Source organism: Carlito syrichta, unplaced genomic scaffold, assembly GCF_000164805.1.
Source record: "Carlito syrichta isolate Samal-C Ts95f unplaced genomic scaffold, Tarsius_syrichta-2.0.1 Scaffold314085, whole genome shotgun sequence".
Taxonomy (NCBI): Eukaryota; Metazoa; Chordata; class Mammalia; order Primates; family Tarsiidae; genus Carlito; species Carlito syrichta.
The window spans coordinates 12281-30948 of NW_007258181.1; the positions used below are offsets into that span (position 1 = coordinate 12281).

At 43.1% G+C, this 18668-nt stretch overlaps 1 protein-coding gene across 6 annotated transcripts in view; it reads right to left on the bottom strand.

The window, feature by feature from the left end:
• Positions 1 to 4395: 4395 nt before the first annotated feature.
• Positions 4396 to 18668, bottom strand: part of U2AF1 (U2 small nuclear RNA auxiliary factor 1) — a 14547-nt gene continuing 274 nt past the window's right edge. The window contains exons 2-9 of one of the 6 annotated variants that reach the window (XM_021719030.1): positions 14576 to 14663; positions 11415 to 11481; positions 10526 to 10592; positions 7140 to 7189; positions 6888 to 6986; positions 5876 to 6009; positions 5688 to 5780; positions 4396 to 4682 (exon numbers count right to left, since the gene is read on the bottom strand). In XM_021719030.1, the coding sequence (XP_021574705.1) occupies positions 4535 to 4682; positions 5688 to 5780; positions 5876 to 6009; positions 6888 to 6986; positions 7140 to 7169 (504 nt within the window). In that variant the 5' untranslated portion in view covers positions 7170 to 7189; positions 10526 to 10592; positions 11415 to 11481; positions 14576 to 14663 and the 3' untranslated portion in view covers positions 4396 to 4534. Of the gene's footprint in view, positions 4683 to 5687; positions 5781 to 5875; positions 6010 to 6887; positions 6987 to 7139; positions 7190 to 10525; positions 10593 to 10649; positions 10688 to 11414; positions 12949 to 14571; positions 14664 to 18668 lie in introns of those variants that run through there. The other 5 variants (XM_021719029.1, XM_008070973.2, XM_008070974.2 and 2 more) reach the window with 5 other exon arrangements.

Genomic DNA, 18668 nt, shown 5'->3' on the forward strand with positions numbered 1-18668 from the left:
CACTCACCTCAGCCTCCCAAAGTGCTGGGATTACAGGCTGAGCCACCAAGCCCGGCTAGCTTTGTCCTTTTTAAAGATTGTCTTGTTCATTTAGGGTCCCTCAACAAGTCCACATGGAATTTTAGGATCAGCTTTTCTGTTTCTGCAAAGTGGAAGCTAGGACTGTGAAGGGGATTCCAGTGGATCTGTAGACTGCCTTGGGGAATGCTGCCAACCTAGCACCAGATCTTCTGACCCATGAACACAGGAGGTCTTTTCATTCATTTAGGTCTTTCATTTCTTTCAGCAATGCTGTGTGATTTTTGGTGGTATATGTTTTGGACTTCACTGGTTAAATTTCTTCCCAAGTATTCTTTTTTTTTTTTTTTTTTCTGAGTCGGGGTCTTACTCTGTTGCCCAAGCTGGAGGGCAGTGGCACACACTCACAGCTCACCGCAGCCTCGACCTCCTGGGCTCAGGTGATCCTTCCACCTCAGCCTCCTGAGTAGCTGTAATTCTAGGTGCATGCCACCACACCTGACTAATTTTTGTATTCTTCATAGTGACAAGGTATCGCTATGTTGCTCAGGCTGGTCTCAAATGCCTGGCCTCAAGCGATCTTCCCACCTTGGCCTCCAAAAGTGCTAGGACTATGGGCACGAGCCACTGTGCCCAGTCCAAGTATTCTATTCTTTTTGACTTGGGAAACATGTCTGCTGCTCCAGGAATGAGGGCTCAATTTATTTTAAAAAAAGAAAGAGAAAAAGAAAGAAAGACCTGGGATTTGGAGGTAGTGCCTGATTACTTGTCTGCCAGATGGTTAGAGACAGTGTTTTCTGAGTCTAGTTTGCTCCAGGGATGATGCCCTGGCTGCAAATGAGCCAATGAGCCAGATGTGTCTGGAAAGACTGCACCTTCTGAGCAAGATAGAGGGTCTCCTGTTTTGGGGTGAATCCCAAGGGGGAGGAAGGGACAGCTTACCTCCCTCAGAGCCACAGTGTGCCATCTGCGTCATCACCCATCTAGTGGAAGCCACCTGGGGAAAGGCTGGCATGGGATCTGACCTCTGATCACCATATGGACTTTTAGTGACTGTGTTTTCCCTGTCCTGCCACCCCTGGAGCAAGGGTGAGGGAAGATAGCCACCTGTTGGTCTCCAGATTGGCTGAAGTTAAGATGTGGTGGAAAGAAAAGACCTTGAACTTTAATCTCCTTGAACTTCCTTCCCTCCCTCTCTCTTTCTCTTCCTCTTCTCTGTTGCCCAGGTTTCTGGCATTCAGTAATCCTCCTGCCTCAGCCTCTCAAAGTGCTGGAATTACAGGCATGAGCCACTGCTTCTGGCCAACCTCTGAACATTAAAGTGGGGGGGAGAGAGAGAGAGAGAGAGAGAGAAAAGATATATGTAAAATGACCCTGATCTAACTCCTGCACACGCATGCACTTAGTAATCTGTGGCTACTCACTCGAGACCGCAAGTGGACATGCTCTGCAAGGAAGACAGAGAGCGACACCACTGATGAGCTAGCTGTGCTGACACCTCATATACCATTTATTTCAGCAGCTGTCTGCCACTTGGTTTGACATCTCAACGTACATCATATAAGATTCAGGGTAGGAGACAATTTACAGTAGTATTTGGACCTGGATTCATTACAGATCAACATGATCTCAAGTGGCGTATTTATATTCTAACTTTCTACAGAAACTTGCTGGGACCCAGGCCTATATAACAGCTGTCACTCTTCTTGCCATAACGGGTTGCAGGGGCTGATTTCATGGGTTACGTTTTACCAGCCATCATTCATGCAGCCACACCAAGACAGGGCAGCGGCTGGCTTTGGGACAAACTCACCTCAATGTCCCTTCATCCCAGACCTGCCTGGGACTGAGGGGTGTGGGTGACAAGTTCCCTGTTCACTGTGTGCGTATCTTACTTCAACAGTGTTTGAAGATACCTTTCACGGCACCTCATTTACTTGCCAAAATAGACTTTCAGAGGAACAGCTGACTCTGATCAATGTCAAGAAATACAAAATACAATTTGCCATCTTCCCTCTTTCAGTTTGAGTGGAAATGACTCAGTAAATGACCATAAATAACTAGGACCAAACTTAAGGTGAAAAAATATCTGTACTGAGTTTTTTAGAGGTATGGATTTAAATAAAACTACCTATGTCACCAAGAAGTGCCACTAATTCATCCAAAATTATCCGCCCACTGCCATAGTATTACAAAACTTGGCTGGGTGCAGTGACTCACACATGTAATGTTTGAGCCCAGGAATTCAAGATCAGCCTGGGCAACATAGCGAGACCATGTCTCTACAAAAAATAGAAAAATTAGCTGGGTGTGGTGGTGTGCCCCTGTAGTCCCAGCTGCATGAGAGGCTGAGGCAGAAGGATCACCTGAACCCAGGCAGAGGCTGTGGGTGGCTGTGATTGTGCCACTGCACTCCAGCCTGGGTGACAGAGTGAGGCCCTGACTAAAAAAAAGCTTAACGTCAACAAACTAAATCTGAACAAAACTCCTGTTCAATAGACAGAATACCACTTTAGAATTTCATCACATAAAAATGAACTTCCGTGGAATATACTGGCCGGATGGCTTATCCTTCCAGGATGCACTGGAGCTTGTGGTTACGGCAGAGCTGTAGCTCATCTAACACTCCCTGAAACCCCAATCAGGCAGGTGGGAGTGGGTGGATGTACACCAGGGCAGGCCCTTAGAAACTCACGGGTGACCCACCCAGCTTGGAGACTGGGATGAGATATGTGACACCCAGTCATGACTTCAGCCAGCCACTTGCAACCGTATTTTGGTTTTAGGCATAAACACTCAGCACTCAGGAGTGGGGCTATCCCTGAACAAGCCAACTGGCTGCCATGACATGGAGACACAGCACACGGACTGCCTATTATTATAGCAGTAGTTTAGGGGAAGTAACAACAGTCGAAGATTTCTTTTTTTTGGTTTGGAGTCTTTGTCACTCTTCTAGACTGGAGTGCAGTGGCCGCTCCCAGTCACTGCAGCCTCGACCTGCTGGGCTCCGGCGATCCTTCCGCCTCAGCCTTCCGAGTAGCCGGAATTACAGGCATGCGCTACCACGCCCGGCTGACTTTTTGATTTATTGTAGAGATGAGGTCTCGCCAAGTTGCCCAGGCAGGTCTCAAACCGCGGGTTCAGGCAATCCACTCACCTAGGCCTCCCAAAGCGCTGGGATTACAGGCTGAGCCCAGCAGCCAAAGGCTTTTAAAGGAAAGCGAATGTGTACTACAGGATTTTGTGACTGCCATTAATGTCAGTTACTGTATTATTTGAGTCAGAGTCTGTCACCCAGACTGGAGTGTAGTGTCACAATCACAGTTCACAGTGGCCTTGACCTCCTGGGCTCATGATCCTTCTGCCTCAGCCTCCCAGACAGTTAACTACAGAGTAGCTGCAACTACAGGCACGCACTACCCTGCCCAGCTAATTCTTTGATTTATTGTAGAGATGAGGTCTCCTCAAGTTGCCCAGGCTGGTCTCAAACCCCTGAGCTCAGGCAACTCTCTTGCCTTGGCCTCCTAAAGTGCTGGATTACAGGCTTGAGGCACTGCACCTGGCCCGATTTTTTGTACAGATGTGTTGCTATGTTACTCAGGCTGAAGCTCAGGGCTCAGGCAATCCTCTTGCCTCAGCCTCCCAAGTGCTGGGATTACAGATGAGAGTCACATCTGGCCTAATGTCAGTAGTCTGAAGACACGGCTATCAGTGATGATGGAGCCCAGGGCATGATGCTGGCTCTCAATGTGCTGCACTGAGCATATTCACCCTTCACTGTCTGTCTGTACTTCAGAAATGCACGGTGGTTTTTCCTTTTTTCCTCCTCACAAGACAGGGTCTCACTGTTGTCCAGGCTGGAGTACAGTTGTACAGTCACAGCTCACTGCAGCCTTAACCTTGTGGGCTCAAGCAATCCTCCAGTCTCAGCCTCCTGAGTAGCTGGGACTACAGGTATGCACCAACACATCTGGCTAACATTTTAATTTTTTGTAGAGATGGGGTCTATGTTGCCCGGGTTGGTCTCAAACTCTTGGCCTCAAGTGATTCTCCCACCTTGGTCTCCCAAAATGGTGGGATTACAGGCGTGAGCCACTGCCCACTGGCACATCCCAGTTCACTAGCTCTTGAAGCAAAACTAGAAAATTCAGGAATAGGTAAGAAATATAACATCGATAAAATAACAAGAAACACACCTGACTTTTCCTATTAATTTTCCCTCTCCTGGCATGTGTCTTGTATTTCATACCTTAAACATCTGGTTTCATTGATATGCAGTGATAGATATTTACCTAACTCAAGGACTGATGAATGACAGTTTATGAAAGTAAAGGAATTTAAAAAAGAATTTCCACAAGAAATAAGTTACACCAAGAATACTGTATCACTACAAATTTTATTCAGAAACCCATCTTTGTGTTTTTTTGTTGTTTTTTAAAAAAAATTCCCATTATGAACTGGCTTGGTCAATCAACTACAACACTTTCTAGGAGACATAAGGTAAAAACGGCATGGCTCAGAATCGCCCAGATCTTTCACGGTCTCTTGACCGCCTCCTGTCCCGCTCACGTCCTCCGCCACCGCCGCCACCTCCACCACCGCCACCACGACCGCGGTCTCGAGACCTCGATCGACGCTCCCGGGACCGGGACCGGGATCTATGCCTGCAACCGAGGAAAAGAAGCACAACTGTGGCATCAAAACCAGAGTATGTAACACAGAACCGCAATCACTACCACTTCTAAAAGTCATAGCTCATCAAGGTGATGGCACTGATAAAGGGAAAATGCTGCTAGTTAGGTTGCCTCAACTGTGACACGCACCCTGACTTCAGATGCTCAAGTCTAAGGGGAAAAAATCCGTGCATCTTAGAAATGAACAAGTATAATGTCTTCCATCTTCTGCGTCGTCTTCTAGCTCAAACGACCATAAGAAATCATGGTAAAAATGACCTGGCCGTGCAGACCCTCAGGCCTCACCTCTTGGTACCACATGCCAGGGCTCTCCACTGCCCCTCCCAGGCACTCACTAGTGCCGTGTCCACAGCCTGGTTTTGGGATGGGGAGGGAAGGGCTATTTTTCTTCTACACTTTTTTTTTGCTGACAATAAAACAGAATCACCAGTTACGTCTGTATTTCTTAATATACGTTTAGTAGGAGGAGACTCCCCCCAGAGCTAGAACTCACACTCACCAGGAAGCACACTCATTATGCTCTGACATTTTGATTTTCTATGCCTGTGAAACGACTGTCAGGTATTTAGAGCAGGAGCAGACATGATCACTGGGCCCAACTCTGTCAGTGTTCCGATGGGAGGATGTTCTGATTTCCCCAAGACAGAATGATATCCCTCAAAACCAACAACAAAACCAAAATAACCCCAAGTGGGCATGTGCAGTGTTTACAGGAAGTGACAGTATCTTTCTGCTGCATGTCCACTTTCTTCATGAACCCTCTTTTAGTGCTTATTTACTAGTCTCATCTCTACTTGAAGACAGACAGTGAAGTTATCTGTGTGCAGGTGAATATTCTCCAAGAGCACATTTTCAGACTTCAGGGTATGTATGATGTTCTAAGTCATGCTGTTTAAAGAACAAGAAGGACACCCATGCCGAATCGTCTGGGGAAGCCAGAATCAGCCAGCTTTCCCACAGACACAGACAACTCACTTCTTGCGCCGGCGCCCATACAGCTCCCGCCGCAGCTCCCTGGAAATGGGCTTCAGATGCATGAAGTTGCAGAAGCCGCCTCGGGTGCATTCTCTGTGGGTCAGAATGAGACACTTGTTACCTCATGTGCATACAGCCCTGGACCAGGCTACTGCGGAGCTGTTGCGCCACCTGCCCCCAACACTCACCCCATCTCGTACTGACGGCAGCAGGCTTCTCTGAAGTCAGTCACAGGCGAGAGCTCGGCGTGGATCGGCTGTCCATTAAACCAACGGTTGTTTAAGTCAATCACAGCCTTTTCCGCATCTTCTTCACGACGAAACTGAAAAGACAAAACAAAAATACTTGCTACCCACATTTTAACAGCATATTTAATTTATTTTTTTGAGTTGAAGTCTCACTCTCACTCAGGTTGGAGGGCAGTGGCATGCTCACAGCCACCACAGCCTTGACCGCATCCTTCCGCCTCAGCCTTCCAAGTAGCTGGAACAGGCACGCGCCACCATGCCCAGTGGTACAATAATTTTTTGATTTATTGTAGAGATGAGTTCTCACCAAGCTGCCCAGGATGGTCTTGAACCTGTGGGCTCAGGCAATCCTCTCACCTCGGCCTCCCAAAGTGCTGGGATTATAGGCGTGACCCACCATGCTTGGCCCAATAGCACATTTTAAATTACTGATCCAAACACATACATGTGCTCACTTAGGTATGGTAAGGTGGAATGACGCCATAAGACAATTTAAAAAGCAGCCAATTCTTTATTTACAATTAATTTTGTGATAACCCAACATTTTGCCACATGTTGCCTTCATTTACAAATTCAATTGGTTAAGGGAACAAATGTAGCGATTGTATAGGCAAAGAAAATTTAATAAAAAAGGAAAAAGAAACCCAACACCTAAGTAAGCTAATTTTTCCCTAGTTCAGAAAGCTGCTAAGCAAGAGCCATTAAATACCCTACACTATCTATAACGGCAACATGGTGTCCCATGGTTCCCTCCAATTCTGCTGACAGGGCACATGGGCTGGCCACCAATGCGTGAGACACAGCTGGTGAGTGCTAATTCAGTGCATCCAAGTCCTCAAGTGAGCCCGAGCATTTAGGATTTCAGGCCAGCAGCTGCCAGGGCACCCACTCTTAATTTGCCAGCCTCAGCTGCTGGCACACAGAGCTGCCATGCACACCATCGCATTCCTACCTTGACATACACATTCCCCACCAGGTGGTCACCAAGGTTGTCGCAGACGTTCATCTCCTCGACCTCCCCATACTTCTCCTCCATTTCTGTAAAAACCTCCTGAAGGGAGATCACAGGAGTTTAAGGATCACTGCACATTAAAGAGCATAATGAATAATAACTCATGTATATTAGTAGAGAAAAACTGTAATTCTTTCCAAACAGATACAGAAGGGGAACAGGCCTATCAGTTACAGAGGTCAATTATCTTACCTCAAAAAACTCATCATAGTGTTCCTGCATCTCAACATCGCTCACAGCACCTGGAAACAACAGAAATCTTGCTGGTTAGAATGTGTTAGCACACAGCCAACTCTTGTGCTTAAACTCAAACTGCTACAGTCACACACACGAGGTTATCTAGAAAAAAGCCCAACAGAGCTGCACTCTGCAGGAGCACTGAGGAGGCTGTGTCACACAACTACTTGTTAATGGCATAAAGTGTGGTGAGATTTTAAATGCCCCCATGACAGTCCCAATTCTAGCTATTAAAATCAAAACCAATTTCAATCAGCAACCAAAGGGCCACGTTTTCTGAAAGTGTGAGGAAAAAGTTGACTCTCAAATTAAATTTTAAAATAAAATTTCTTCCTTTTAAGATTTAGAATAGGCCAAGTAAGTACCGATTTGCCCCCCCTTTTATTAGTTTTAAATGAAACCTGAAATCAGGGTAGGTGATTAAGAACTTATGTTCCTAACTAGTCTCTTTTACCGACTGCCAGCCACAGAATGCTATAAAACTCTTTTTGATGTGATGAAAACACAAGCAACCATAAAGACTCAGTAAGATAATTACCAGGCACTATTACAATATTTTGGATGCCCCAAAATAAAGGGAAAGTTAGTGCTTTGTTGAAGCATTATTATTTTATATTCCAAAACTATTTTCAACAGTTTATTCTTCATAATCCACACATACTAGATGAAGTCACATCCACTGCATGGGTAGATTTTGCATATTTACATTCTATTCCTACTATCATCAGACTTGCTACCAAATTTTTGTGTTCAAATTCTAGAGCTGTCTAAACCCAGAGAAATCAGAAAGCTGGCTTGGCAATAATCTGATGTTTCAATCAGTTAGATCAGGGGCTGGTGTCAAGAATGGGCCGGCTCAGTCTTCCATCGTTACCTTCCACGGGTCACGTTCCTGGACGAGACCTGCTGACATGTCTGGCTGCCTCACCTGGTGCACCCACCAGAGGCATCTGACTGCTGGCAGAGGGATCTGGATAACACTAGGCTGCCTTTGAGCTCACCCCCAAATGCATTTTATCTTTAAAGAGAAAAACTAGCTTCTTATCTTCTGATCCCAAGAGTGATTTAAGTTCAATTTCTAACCTATCTGGGGCTATGTTTAATTTTTGAATTTTCAGGAATCCAGTTTCGAATCCAAAACTTATTGAACACAAAAATGACTTCTTATAGCCTGCCAATGGTATCCCAGGATGTTCCAATTTAAAAGCTACCAGGAATGCATCTCCTTCCCTGTGTAGAAATCAAGTTATAAACAACAGTAAAGCCCACTCCAAAGGGCAGAGTTTATTATTTAAAAACCATTTCCGGTGCTCACTTCGGCAGCACATATACTAAAATTGGAATGATAAAATTCATTTCCTTTTCCAAATCAGAAAGAACGTGAAGAAGAAAAAAAAATATTTACTTGCTCAACGTTTTAGCAGCTTTTGAGAAAAGGTTTGTGGTGGTTATTTTAAATTACTGGCTACATTCATGCTCCTTAAAATTTTTGAATCAATAAAAAATGACTTGAAAGGCAATGACAAGTACATTAAGATACTGATGAACTAAAATGTTACTAAAATGACTCACTCTATTTTAAATAATACAACTTGGAAAATAAAGCAGTTTTCTTGCAGAAATATGAAGTTAATTTTTCTACATATGAAAGGGAATGTTAAGAAGAGTCACTAATTTTAGGCAACTGGTTTCTTCCTAAAATGCAGAATTAGAATTTCATTTAATTTGTACAATCTAGACCCCAGAATTGGAATATTTAGTAATAGCTAAACTTTTAGTATTTAGCATACGCAAACCAAGAGTGCTGTGAATTGTAAATAAAGACACAAAGAAAACTAATACAACATTCTATTGTCAATAAAGCATACACAGTCCCCAAATAAACAATCAGGGCAAAGAATTATTAATTCTTGTTACTCAGTCACCTACTTTTTATTCATTTTTATCCCAGGGCAGGGTTGTTAACAAAAATTATTTAGTAGGTACATATATAAACACTTCCCTCCACCTATTGATCTTATTTCTTAAAAAAAACAAACAAACAAAACGTGAGACCAGGTATTTTAAACCAAGGGTTACCAAGTGACTCCTGCTACCACTGGACTCAGGGAAAGAAATCTCTACTGATAAGGTCAGTATTAACATGAAAAACATCGAGTGTTCCAGCAAAAAAAGTTTACGAGAAAATCGCAGCCTCACATAGAAATGTGCCCCCTGTGTGCATGGGTACATAACCCTGAGACCTCTTAATTTGGGGCCAGCTCAAGTAGGGGGTGGCCCCCAGAATCACTGACCCAATATAGGTTACCTACAGACCAAGGAGCTCTGGTTCAAGGGTGTACCCAAAGGCAATTTCAGCTTGTGGCTACCCAAAGGCACCTCAATTTTTACTGCTTAACAACAAACTGGTAAATAAGAAGCACCTACCTACCCTTTGGTTTGGACTCCTTGATTTTAACAAGAGTCCAGGTGTTCATTTCAATTTATCCACAAATAACTAAATTCCAGTAATTCTATAGCTGGATAATTATAAAAATTTTAGTTTTCTGAGTTTTCCAAAGATAACAATCTATCTTAGTCTTTAAAAACTACCACTAAGTAAATATTCACAATCTAAATGTATTACTTCCCAGTACTGGAAGAAACTGGTAGTACCTACTGAAAGCCCAGTTTAGATCTATTTCCCCACCAAAGACCCTTGGTGTTCCAAATGCAGCAAACTAATTCCAACTCCTAAACTTGGAGATTTTATCTATGCACGTGCTGATAAAAATCAAGTCTCTTTTCTGTCAAGGGCCTGTCTGAACTGAGCACACCCACATAGGTGGAGTCCGCAAAGGGCTGGTGTGGGTAAGAACTCAGGGTTGGTGTGAGGTACAGAGCCTCACTTGGGAAACATTCTCAGAACAATGTTCTCACAACTAAAGCGTGACCTCCAAAATGGAGTTCGAGGAAAAAAGGCTAATAAGAAAATCTGAAAAATAATTTCAAAACAGTAAGTTCCAGAGAGTGAGAGAAACGTTCAAATACTGTTGCTCCTGAGAGGGAAGAACATAACTTGATGTTTAATTGCAGCACACCCCCCATGACGGTCAGAGTAAAGGCAAAGCCAGCAGCAGCAGCTCCTGGCTGTTGTAAAGGGCTCCCTCTCCAGTCCCTTTTCAACACGTGGGCAGGAGTTCAAATCTCCAGAGGTTTCCATGGGGTCAGTGGGACAAAAGCTCCTTGCCACCTCTAGTGAAATGCAGTTCTCGACACTAGCACGGCAGACCAGATGGAGTGGACACTGAGCTCTGACACGCAAGCCCAGGGAACCAGGGAAGGAACTTGTATGAACTTACAGCGCAAACCGTCAGCAGACTGGGAAGAGTTTTGAGGGTTACGGTAAATGTTCAAGAGGGCAATGGTCTGAAATACAAAACGCAACAACTTTATATTATGGAAAATTAAAGGTAAACACTTCACCGGCTGCCTGTGGCGATCGCTTCAGTCGTGACTCAGTGCTGAAAAAAGAGCAAGTTATTTCTTCAGAGCAGAGATGTTTCTCTTAGTTGATGGCTGTCTTGAAATACCCTAACACTGCCATGGACCAGAGATCTCATGATACGCTAATACTGCATTTCTGTTTACAGAATGTAAAAACTCTCTATTCCAAAATACCAATTCAGGCATCGTGCAAATAGCTTGCCAGGCCACCAAAATGTTCTTAGAAATTACAGAAAACCTTTAATGAGCCTATGTAAACAGATGGAAAAAAATACTGTATTAGAGAAATACAATAATTACATATCATGAAATCTCTACTTCCTAGAGGAAAAATTATAATGGTGAAATAAAACCCACACTTATTGGGTGACTTACCTTATTGATTCCTTAATATTCCTAAGATTTTTAATTTTACAGAAAGAACTTAATAAAGGCCAGGGGTTCAGTCACTGTAAAGACCAGTGATGAGCTAATAATGTTAAAACCCACTTCACATGGGCGGGCCTGCTCTCATGACAATGTCAACCAGTGGAGGAGGCCCGACCAGTGACTTTCCCTAAAGGGGCAAGCCTGAACGTGGCCAAATATCAAGTTCTTGCTGTGCTCGCCAAGGAGTTCCAGCACCTTGTCCTGTTTGCAACAGCTCTATGTCAGCAGCTCAGAAGCCAACATTATTTGTCTCAATTAAGAGTGGGCTCTTTAACACCATTGTTTTAAAAAAATTTCTCCAACTGTGGGACTTACAGTGTGAGCCGTCAGCCGTCTGTGCACTGTTTTGGGGATTACGATAGATGTTTTGAATCAAGATGGTCTGCGGGGAAAAAAAAATAAAAAGGGGAATTCTACTGGCTGCTGTGCATATATTAGACAATTGCAAAGAGACAATTTGTTTGCAAATGGCTAAACGTCTGTTTTTTTTTTTTTTCCCGCAAGTCAGACACTTGTCTTCTGAAGAGTACACCAAAACCATCATATTATGAAAACAGAGTTTGAGCAGTGACTTGGGTCAAGTCAGCCAGCAACCAAGAAGAAATTGTAATTGTTGTTTAGAGTAGTCCCACATTATTAATGTTAAAGGGCTTTAATACAAGCTCAATAATAGAACACTGCCATTTTTCTTGTACTTCAAGCTAGCAGACACTAAGATGTGGAAAAATTCACATTATAACATATTCCCCACACAAAATAGTTTTTTGAAACCAAATGCATAACTCAATTGTATGCAGTACACATCAAGTTCTCTGGTCTCTTAGCAAAACAGGCACACCAAACAGGTTTCTTAACTGTCATGGATACTTGACTCTTATTTACACTTTCTTGGTGGGATCTCTGTTTACATAATACAATAGCTTAAAACATTTGCTCTTTTCCAATCCTTCTTTTAAGGAAAAAAAATCCTTTTAGCCCTTGTGCTTTAAACTGGATCAGGCAGACTTGAAACCTTACACTGTACCGTTCTTCTTAAAATCAAGTTGTCTGAAAAAACAAACCATGTTTAAGTTAGTAGGCTAATATATTACATAAATCTTAATGTCCATATCACTGTAAGCAACTTACCAAAAAAACCCACCCTGAGTTATGCTAAAGATTTACAAGCTAAATCAGTAACTGCATGATTTAGAAAAATAAATGTTTAGTTTCAACCATTTGTGTGAAGTAGTCTTATTAGTGGTTTTACAAAACCAGTTCTGAAAATTTCTAGCTATGCTTATAGAGAAGTGGTATGCTCCCCAAAGGTCTGGAGCCAGGAAACCCGCTTAGAAGAAAGGTCCCATAGCTAGACTGCACACACTTAACTACTCAGACTCAGGCACCTGCACTCAGGACCCAACATCCTCCCCAAGCCATCCCCAGGCCTGGAATGCTTTCCAGGGCTGACTTTACTCAGCTTTCAGCAGAAATTACTGCAGTGGGACAACTCTGATGAAAGCTAAACTGAGCCTGATTATTCAACAGTAGAATTCACTGTAGGTCTCACCCAGATAATCTGGTAGTGGCTGTTTAACGAAGGAAACTTCACTTCAGGGGGCAATGCAGTTCTCCATTAAACGCAAGAGCAGCTCGGATTATGTATAAACCACCCAACCAATCCAAACTAGCAAACCAAACTAAGATGCTTAAGTTAACATATACTACTGATCCTAACAAATTTCAATGGAATCACCATGTTTTTTGATCCACAGTGCCTAAATTAATTTCACATCTAATAATCTGATGCAATTCATGAGTCAGAAAAAAATAAAGCAAGTGCCTCTGGCTAGTTGTAGAAAAACACTTCTACAACAGGGAACAATTTACCCCTTCTTAGGCCATCATTTGGCAAATCTATAAGTAATCCCTCCAAAGATCAACTGGTGGACAATTAAGGTACTTGGTTATTGCACCATCTCTGGGTACTGGTTTAGTTAGGAGAGTCAATTACTAAACAAAAACATTTTTAAAAAGACAATGATAATAAGCAAGTTCTCCAATATTCTGAAGTTTATAAAAAGAAACAGGGTCAGCCAGGCTCGGTGGCTCAGCCTGTAATCCCATGCCTTTGGAAGGCTGAGGTGAGCGGATTGCCTGAGCCCGTGGATTCGAGACCTGCCTGGGCAGCGAGACCTCATCTCTACAATAAATCAAAAAATCAGGTGGGCATGGTGGCGCATGCCTGTAATTCCAGCTACTTGGAAGGCTGAGGTGGAAGGATCGCCGGAGCCCAGCAGGTTGAGGTTGTGGTGGCCGGGAGCGGCCACTGCACTCCAGTCTGGGCAACCGAGTGAGACTCCAACTCAAAAAAAAAAAAAAAAAAAAAAAAAAAAAAAAGAAACAGGGTTATGTTGAGTGCTGTTACAAGATAGATTCTTGTCATACTAACCGCATAGCGATGAGAATAATGGAGGGGAAAACCATCATCCTGTTCTCTTCTAAAAACACACTGCACTATGGGTTTTCCATGGCCTCCAATGAGAAATACTCATGCCTCTTTTTTCCAGCTCACTTATACCAAGTGGAAGATTGTCTTAAATGCTTACAGGAAAACATACAGAAATATGTGAACTCAAAGGCAGAGTGGGCCATACACAGTAGTCATCTAACAGTTCCAAGGTTGCATGTTAGACTACCAAATTGGAAGGAGCTCAGTTTTCAGTCTAGAAACGCTCGAGTATCGATTTTCAAATTTCAAATATTCTCATAAATTGCAGCAGAAGTTTTCTGCTCCTATGAGAGTGCTTTCTTCCTTTAATCAATCAGTGATCCCATATAGGGTGCACACTCTTGGCTTAAAAAAAAAAATTAACTAAAACTAAAATTCAAAAATCACAACTTTTGACTGAGCTCTGAGCAGATCTAAGTCTCTTAATTAACTGAACAGACCTGCTACAAACAACTTATGCACATCTTCTACTGTTAAGCTCCATTTTTTCACATTTCCATATGGTGCAACTTGCTGTTTTCTCAACTAGGAAAAAGTGTCCGTGAAGACAGCCCCTGAGAACCCTGAGCAGCATGAAGGGCCTGGTCTACTGTCTAGAGAGCAGAGAACAGAAAGTCCACTCTGCATCCACCAGTGTCCAAAAAAGAGGCTAGGTGAAGGCTGGCACGGCTGCGCCCTCTGGCCCCATGTCTACTAGAGGGGGCGAGGAGGATGGCAGGGCAGCAAGTATAAGGCACAGGCAACACTAAAAACTGATTTTTAAAAAGTTTCTCTAATGATTAAGAACAGGGAGTGGTGCTCTCAGACCTTCCACTGGGAGTGGTTCACCTCCTTATTCTCATTTAAACAAAACACAAATGGAAATAAAACAACTAGAGAAAAATGATGACTTGCTTAAAGTGTAAAAATTATTCATTAATTGCCTCTAAAAAGTACATGAAATCTTGATAATTTACATGGGAAAAAAAAGAAAAAGTAAACAAACCTGGCTAAATGTCGGTTTATTGTGCAACCGAGAGCACCTGTCTCCATGACGACACGCTCCAATTTTGAAATAAAATGAACAGTTGACTCTGTAAGGGAAAATAAGAGCTGATTATTCTACTGGGAAGATATCAAACACATGGAAATATGCTATCAGCGGACATATACTACCAAGCTACTCTTTTTTACAACTTCACAAAAACATAGACTCATAGGTTTTTGTGGTGGTAAGCACCTTCCTCTTCCTTGCAATGTTTTAGGACAAGTTAATGTCAGCTCCCTTTCTATAAACATGCTACTCTTTCAACAAAGACCACTCTAATTCTAACTGGATTCCTCCTCATTTAAACCCCCTCCACTTTTAACTGTACAGTTATTCTGTTCTCTTAAATGGAGTATTAAATTAGTCTAAAACTAAATTTAACTTAAACCGCATCTGTTCTCTCGTTTCCCACAATGAAATTCTCTCTCTTGAAGACAACAAACAGTGTAGTGAGGGTCAAGATCCTAACTCCGCTATCACCTGCTTGGAGCAAGTTGCACCAGGTCTCAAATACCATCTATAAAATGAAAACACCGTCAATGTGGTGTGATGGAATGCATGTGTGCTACATGCACAGCACTAAGCATGTTCATCATCTAAGGAAAATGGAAAACAAAACTCAGGTTCCCTCTCTACTCATGATACCAAATCAACAGGAAATTTCAAAAAGCAGAACCGAAGTAAATCATTCTCCTAGTTTCAACATGCTGAAGACAAGCTATCGAGGCCTGGTCCAACATGTCCTAGAAACTACCTAAGGTCACCTTCTGTATTTATCATAAAGCCCTCCCTTAATACGGTTTGAATACAATTGAGATCCAGTCAAAACCAGCAATCACACCTGTGTGACAGCAATGCCAGGTGGGTTAGCAGCTCTGTGATGAGATTAACTAGATGGACCTCATTCAAATTTCAACTTGCAGAGGTGGGAGGGCTACTCTGTAAATTCAGTGTTTTTTTTAGCAAGTGCCATATATATATATATATATAAAAAATTTATTTATTTATTTTTGAGTTGGAGTCTTACTCTGTCGCCCAAACTGGAGTGCAGTGGCCACTCCTGGCCACCAGCCACTGCAGCCTCGACTTGCTGGGCTCCGGCGATCATTCTGCCTCAGCCTTCCAAGTAGCCGGAATTACAGGCATGCACTACCATGCCCGGCTGATTTTTTGATTTACTGTAGAGATGAGGTCTCGCTGCCCAGGCGGGTCCCGAACCCGCGGGCTCAGGCAATCCACTCACCTCAGCCTCCTAAAGGCGCGGGATTACAGGCTGAGCCACTATTTTTTTTGAGTTGAAGTCTCACTCTGTTGCCCAGTCTGGAGTGCAGTGGCTGCTCCTGGCCACCGCAGCCTCGACCTGCTGGGCTCTGGTGAGCCTTCCGCCTCAGCCTTCCAAGTAGCTGGAACTACAGGCGCGCGCTACCACGACCGGCTAGTTTTTGATTTATTGTAGAGATGAGGTCTCACCAAGTTGCCTAGGCGGGTCTCGAACCCGCGGGCTCAGGCATCCACTCACCTCAGCCTCCCAAGGCACGGGATTACAGGCTGAGCCACCGAGCCTGGCTGCAAGTGCCATATATTTAAACAGTTAATCTAGAGTTAAGATTGAAGGGCCTCAACCTCAATGGAATTTGAGGAACCATCAAGATCAATGTATACGTCGAATATATTGATGTATTATCAGGTTGCAATAAAGATGAGGTCTGAACTGATCAGGAGAAGAAAATTATTATATATTTGCTAACTTACAAGTCTTGTCACCTGAAAATAAGAGCTTCTTTAAAAAAATACCTCAGAATGGACAAGTTCCTGCTTAAACAATATCCAACTATTCCATATAATTAAATAACCCTTGTTACTGTTCTTCCAGTAATGGTTTTAATTTCAAAATGCCCAGTTAAGAATTTAATCAAAACCTTCCCAGCAATAAACTTTAGTAATAGCTTATGAAATTACTAAAAGAAAATGAAAACAAAAAATAAAAACCACAAGAGAAAAGGTGTGATTTACTACCACAGACAAGCTATTAGAAAGGCTATGCCTGAATCTAGAAAATGTCCATTAACTTCAAATGCATAATAGGCTAAATCTTTTTTAACAGGGAGAGACCTATATTTTACTTCAAGTGTAAATTTTTTAGTTAATCTTGTTTCTTGGAAGCTAAAATTCCACATCTCCCTGAAATAGTAACCTAGATTAGATAATTAACTTTTCTGAATTAAAACCATGACTTTTACAGTATAGCTCAGGGTGAAATGAAGTTAATTATAGCAGAAATATAAAAAATGTTATTGGAATAAACCTCTAAGGAAGAATCATGGCACACACACATGTAAACGAAAAGGTGAAATTAGTTAGGCATGGTGACTGATGTCTGTAATTCCAGCACTTTGGGAGGTTGAGGTGGGAGGAATGCTTGAGGCCAGGAGTTCAAGACCAGCCTGGGCAACATAGCGAGACCTCATCTCTACCAAAAAAAATCAAAATTAGCCAGGTGTGGTTGGTGTGTGCCTGTAGCACCAGCTACTTGGGATGCTGAGGCTGAAGGATCACCTTAGCCAGGGTGGTTGAGGCTGTGGTGAGACATAATCATGCCACAGCCTGGGTGACAGACTGAGACTCCAACTCAAAGAAAAAGAAAAAAAGGGGGGCCCCTAATGATGTCCCCTAATTCTGCATGTGTAAATTCTTCATCCTAAACTCAGACAAGCCTCTTGTTCTTACAGAGTTTGCCTATTCAATTCACCAAGATCATATTTCAAGGCCAGTTTCTCAAACCATCTCCTTTGTGATCTCACAGCATCTAGAGTACCCTCTTCCATAGCGTTTAACACATTTTAATGCATTTTCCATTATCCTTAATGTGGCAAGATCCCTGTTCCTCCATGAGTTCCCTGAGGACAAGATCCAAATTTTATCTATCTTTGAGTCTCCAGAGACAGGCCTACAGTTGAACCCCAATAAATGTTTCTAGGGCGACTATGGTGATTTGGGCATTAGGTTTTGCTAGAAAGAAAACAAACAACACAGGACATTGTACCATGTACGAAGAGGGCATTTTACAAGATAGACTCCATCCTGGAAAACAGAAACATTTTAAACAGTGTATGAAAAAAGTGGCATTAGAAACACTTAGGGGTTTATCACAGAAAACATACACTCATGTTAGCTTTGTACAGCATGTAAGAATGCCAAGATAACTACTTACTCAGAGTCGATTAAGCCAGACACTTAGTCTTTAGATTTTCAAAATAAGAATTATCCTTCAAAACATCCGAAGACATTCCCTTTAGTATAAACTTCAGCCAACACACTGGAACTATGTACCGAGGTGGCAATTACACAAAGGTGAAATTAAATCTTTTGCTTTAAATCTATCAATTGATTAGGAAAGGCAAGCAATTTGAAGGAGAAAAACCCACCAAAACACTTTTTTTCTTATATAGGAATTGTGTCTTCAAGTACAGACGGTCCCCGATCTGTGATTTTTTTGACTTTTACGACGGGTTTATCGGGGTATTGGATAGATTTTCGATTTACGATCAGTTTAAGAGGACCGCAATCCCACAGTAAATCGAGGAACACCCGTGTTTTAAGAAGAGGTTGTCTTTTTCGGTTGGTTAATCAGTAGTCTCCATGATACTTTTTCACGACATATGTCCTTACTGCCGGCCCAACAGTTGCTTAAACAAGCAAAAAACTTGCTAAGTGGACAAAACCTCTACGGTTAAGAACCTAAATTAGGCGAGTGATTCAATATCTGCGAGGTTGGTTCCACAGCTTGCCGGAAACGACACCAAAAGCTAGAAGTTGGAGAAAACACGTTAAGATCGGAGAGGCCTGGACCCGCCAGACAACGTCGGCGCCGCTCAAGGCGGCTTGGGGGGCCGACGGCGCGGAGGCCGGGTCGGAACAGCCGGACGTCGGGGGGGAGGGAAAGGGCGCGGCCGCGGCGCCTCGAGTGGAAGCCCGCCAGCCTCCCGGCGCGCTCCATCCACCCGCCCGCTCAGTTCTTCCGCCCCGCAGTCCACGAGGCGGCGGCGGCGCG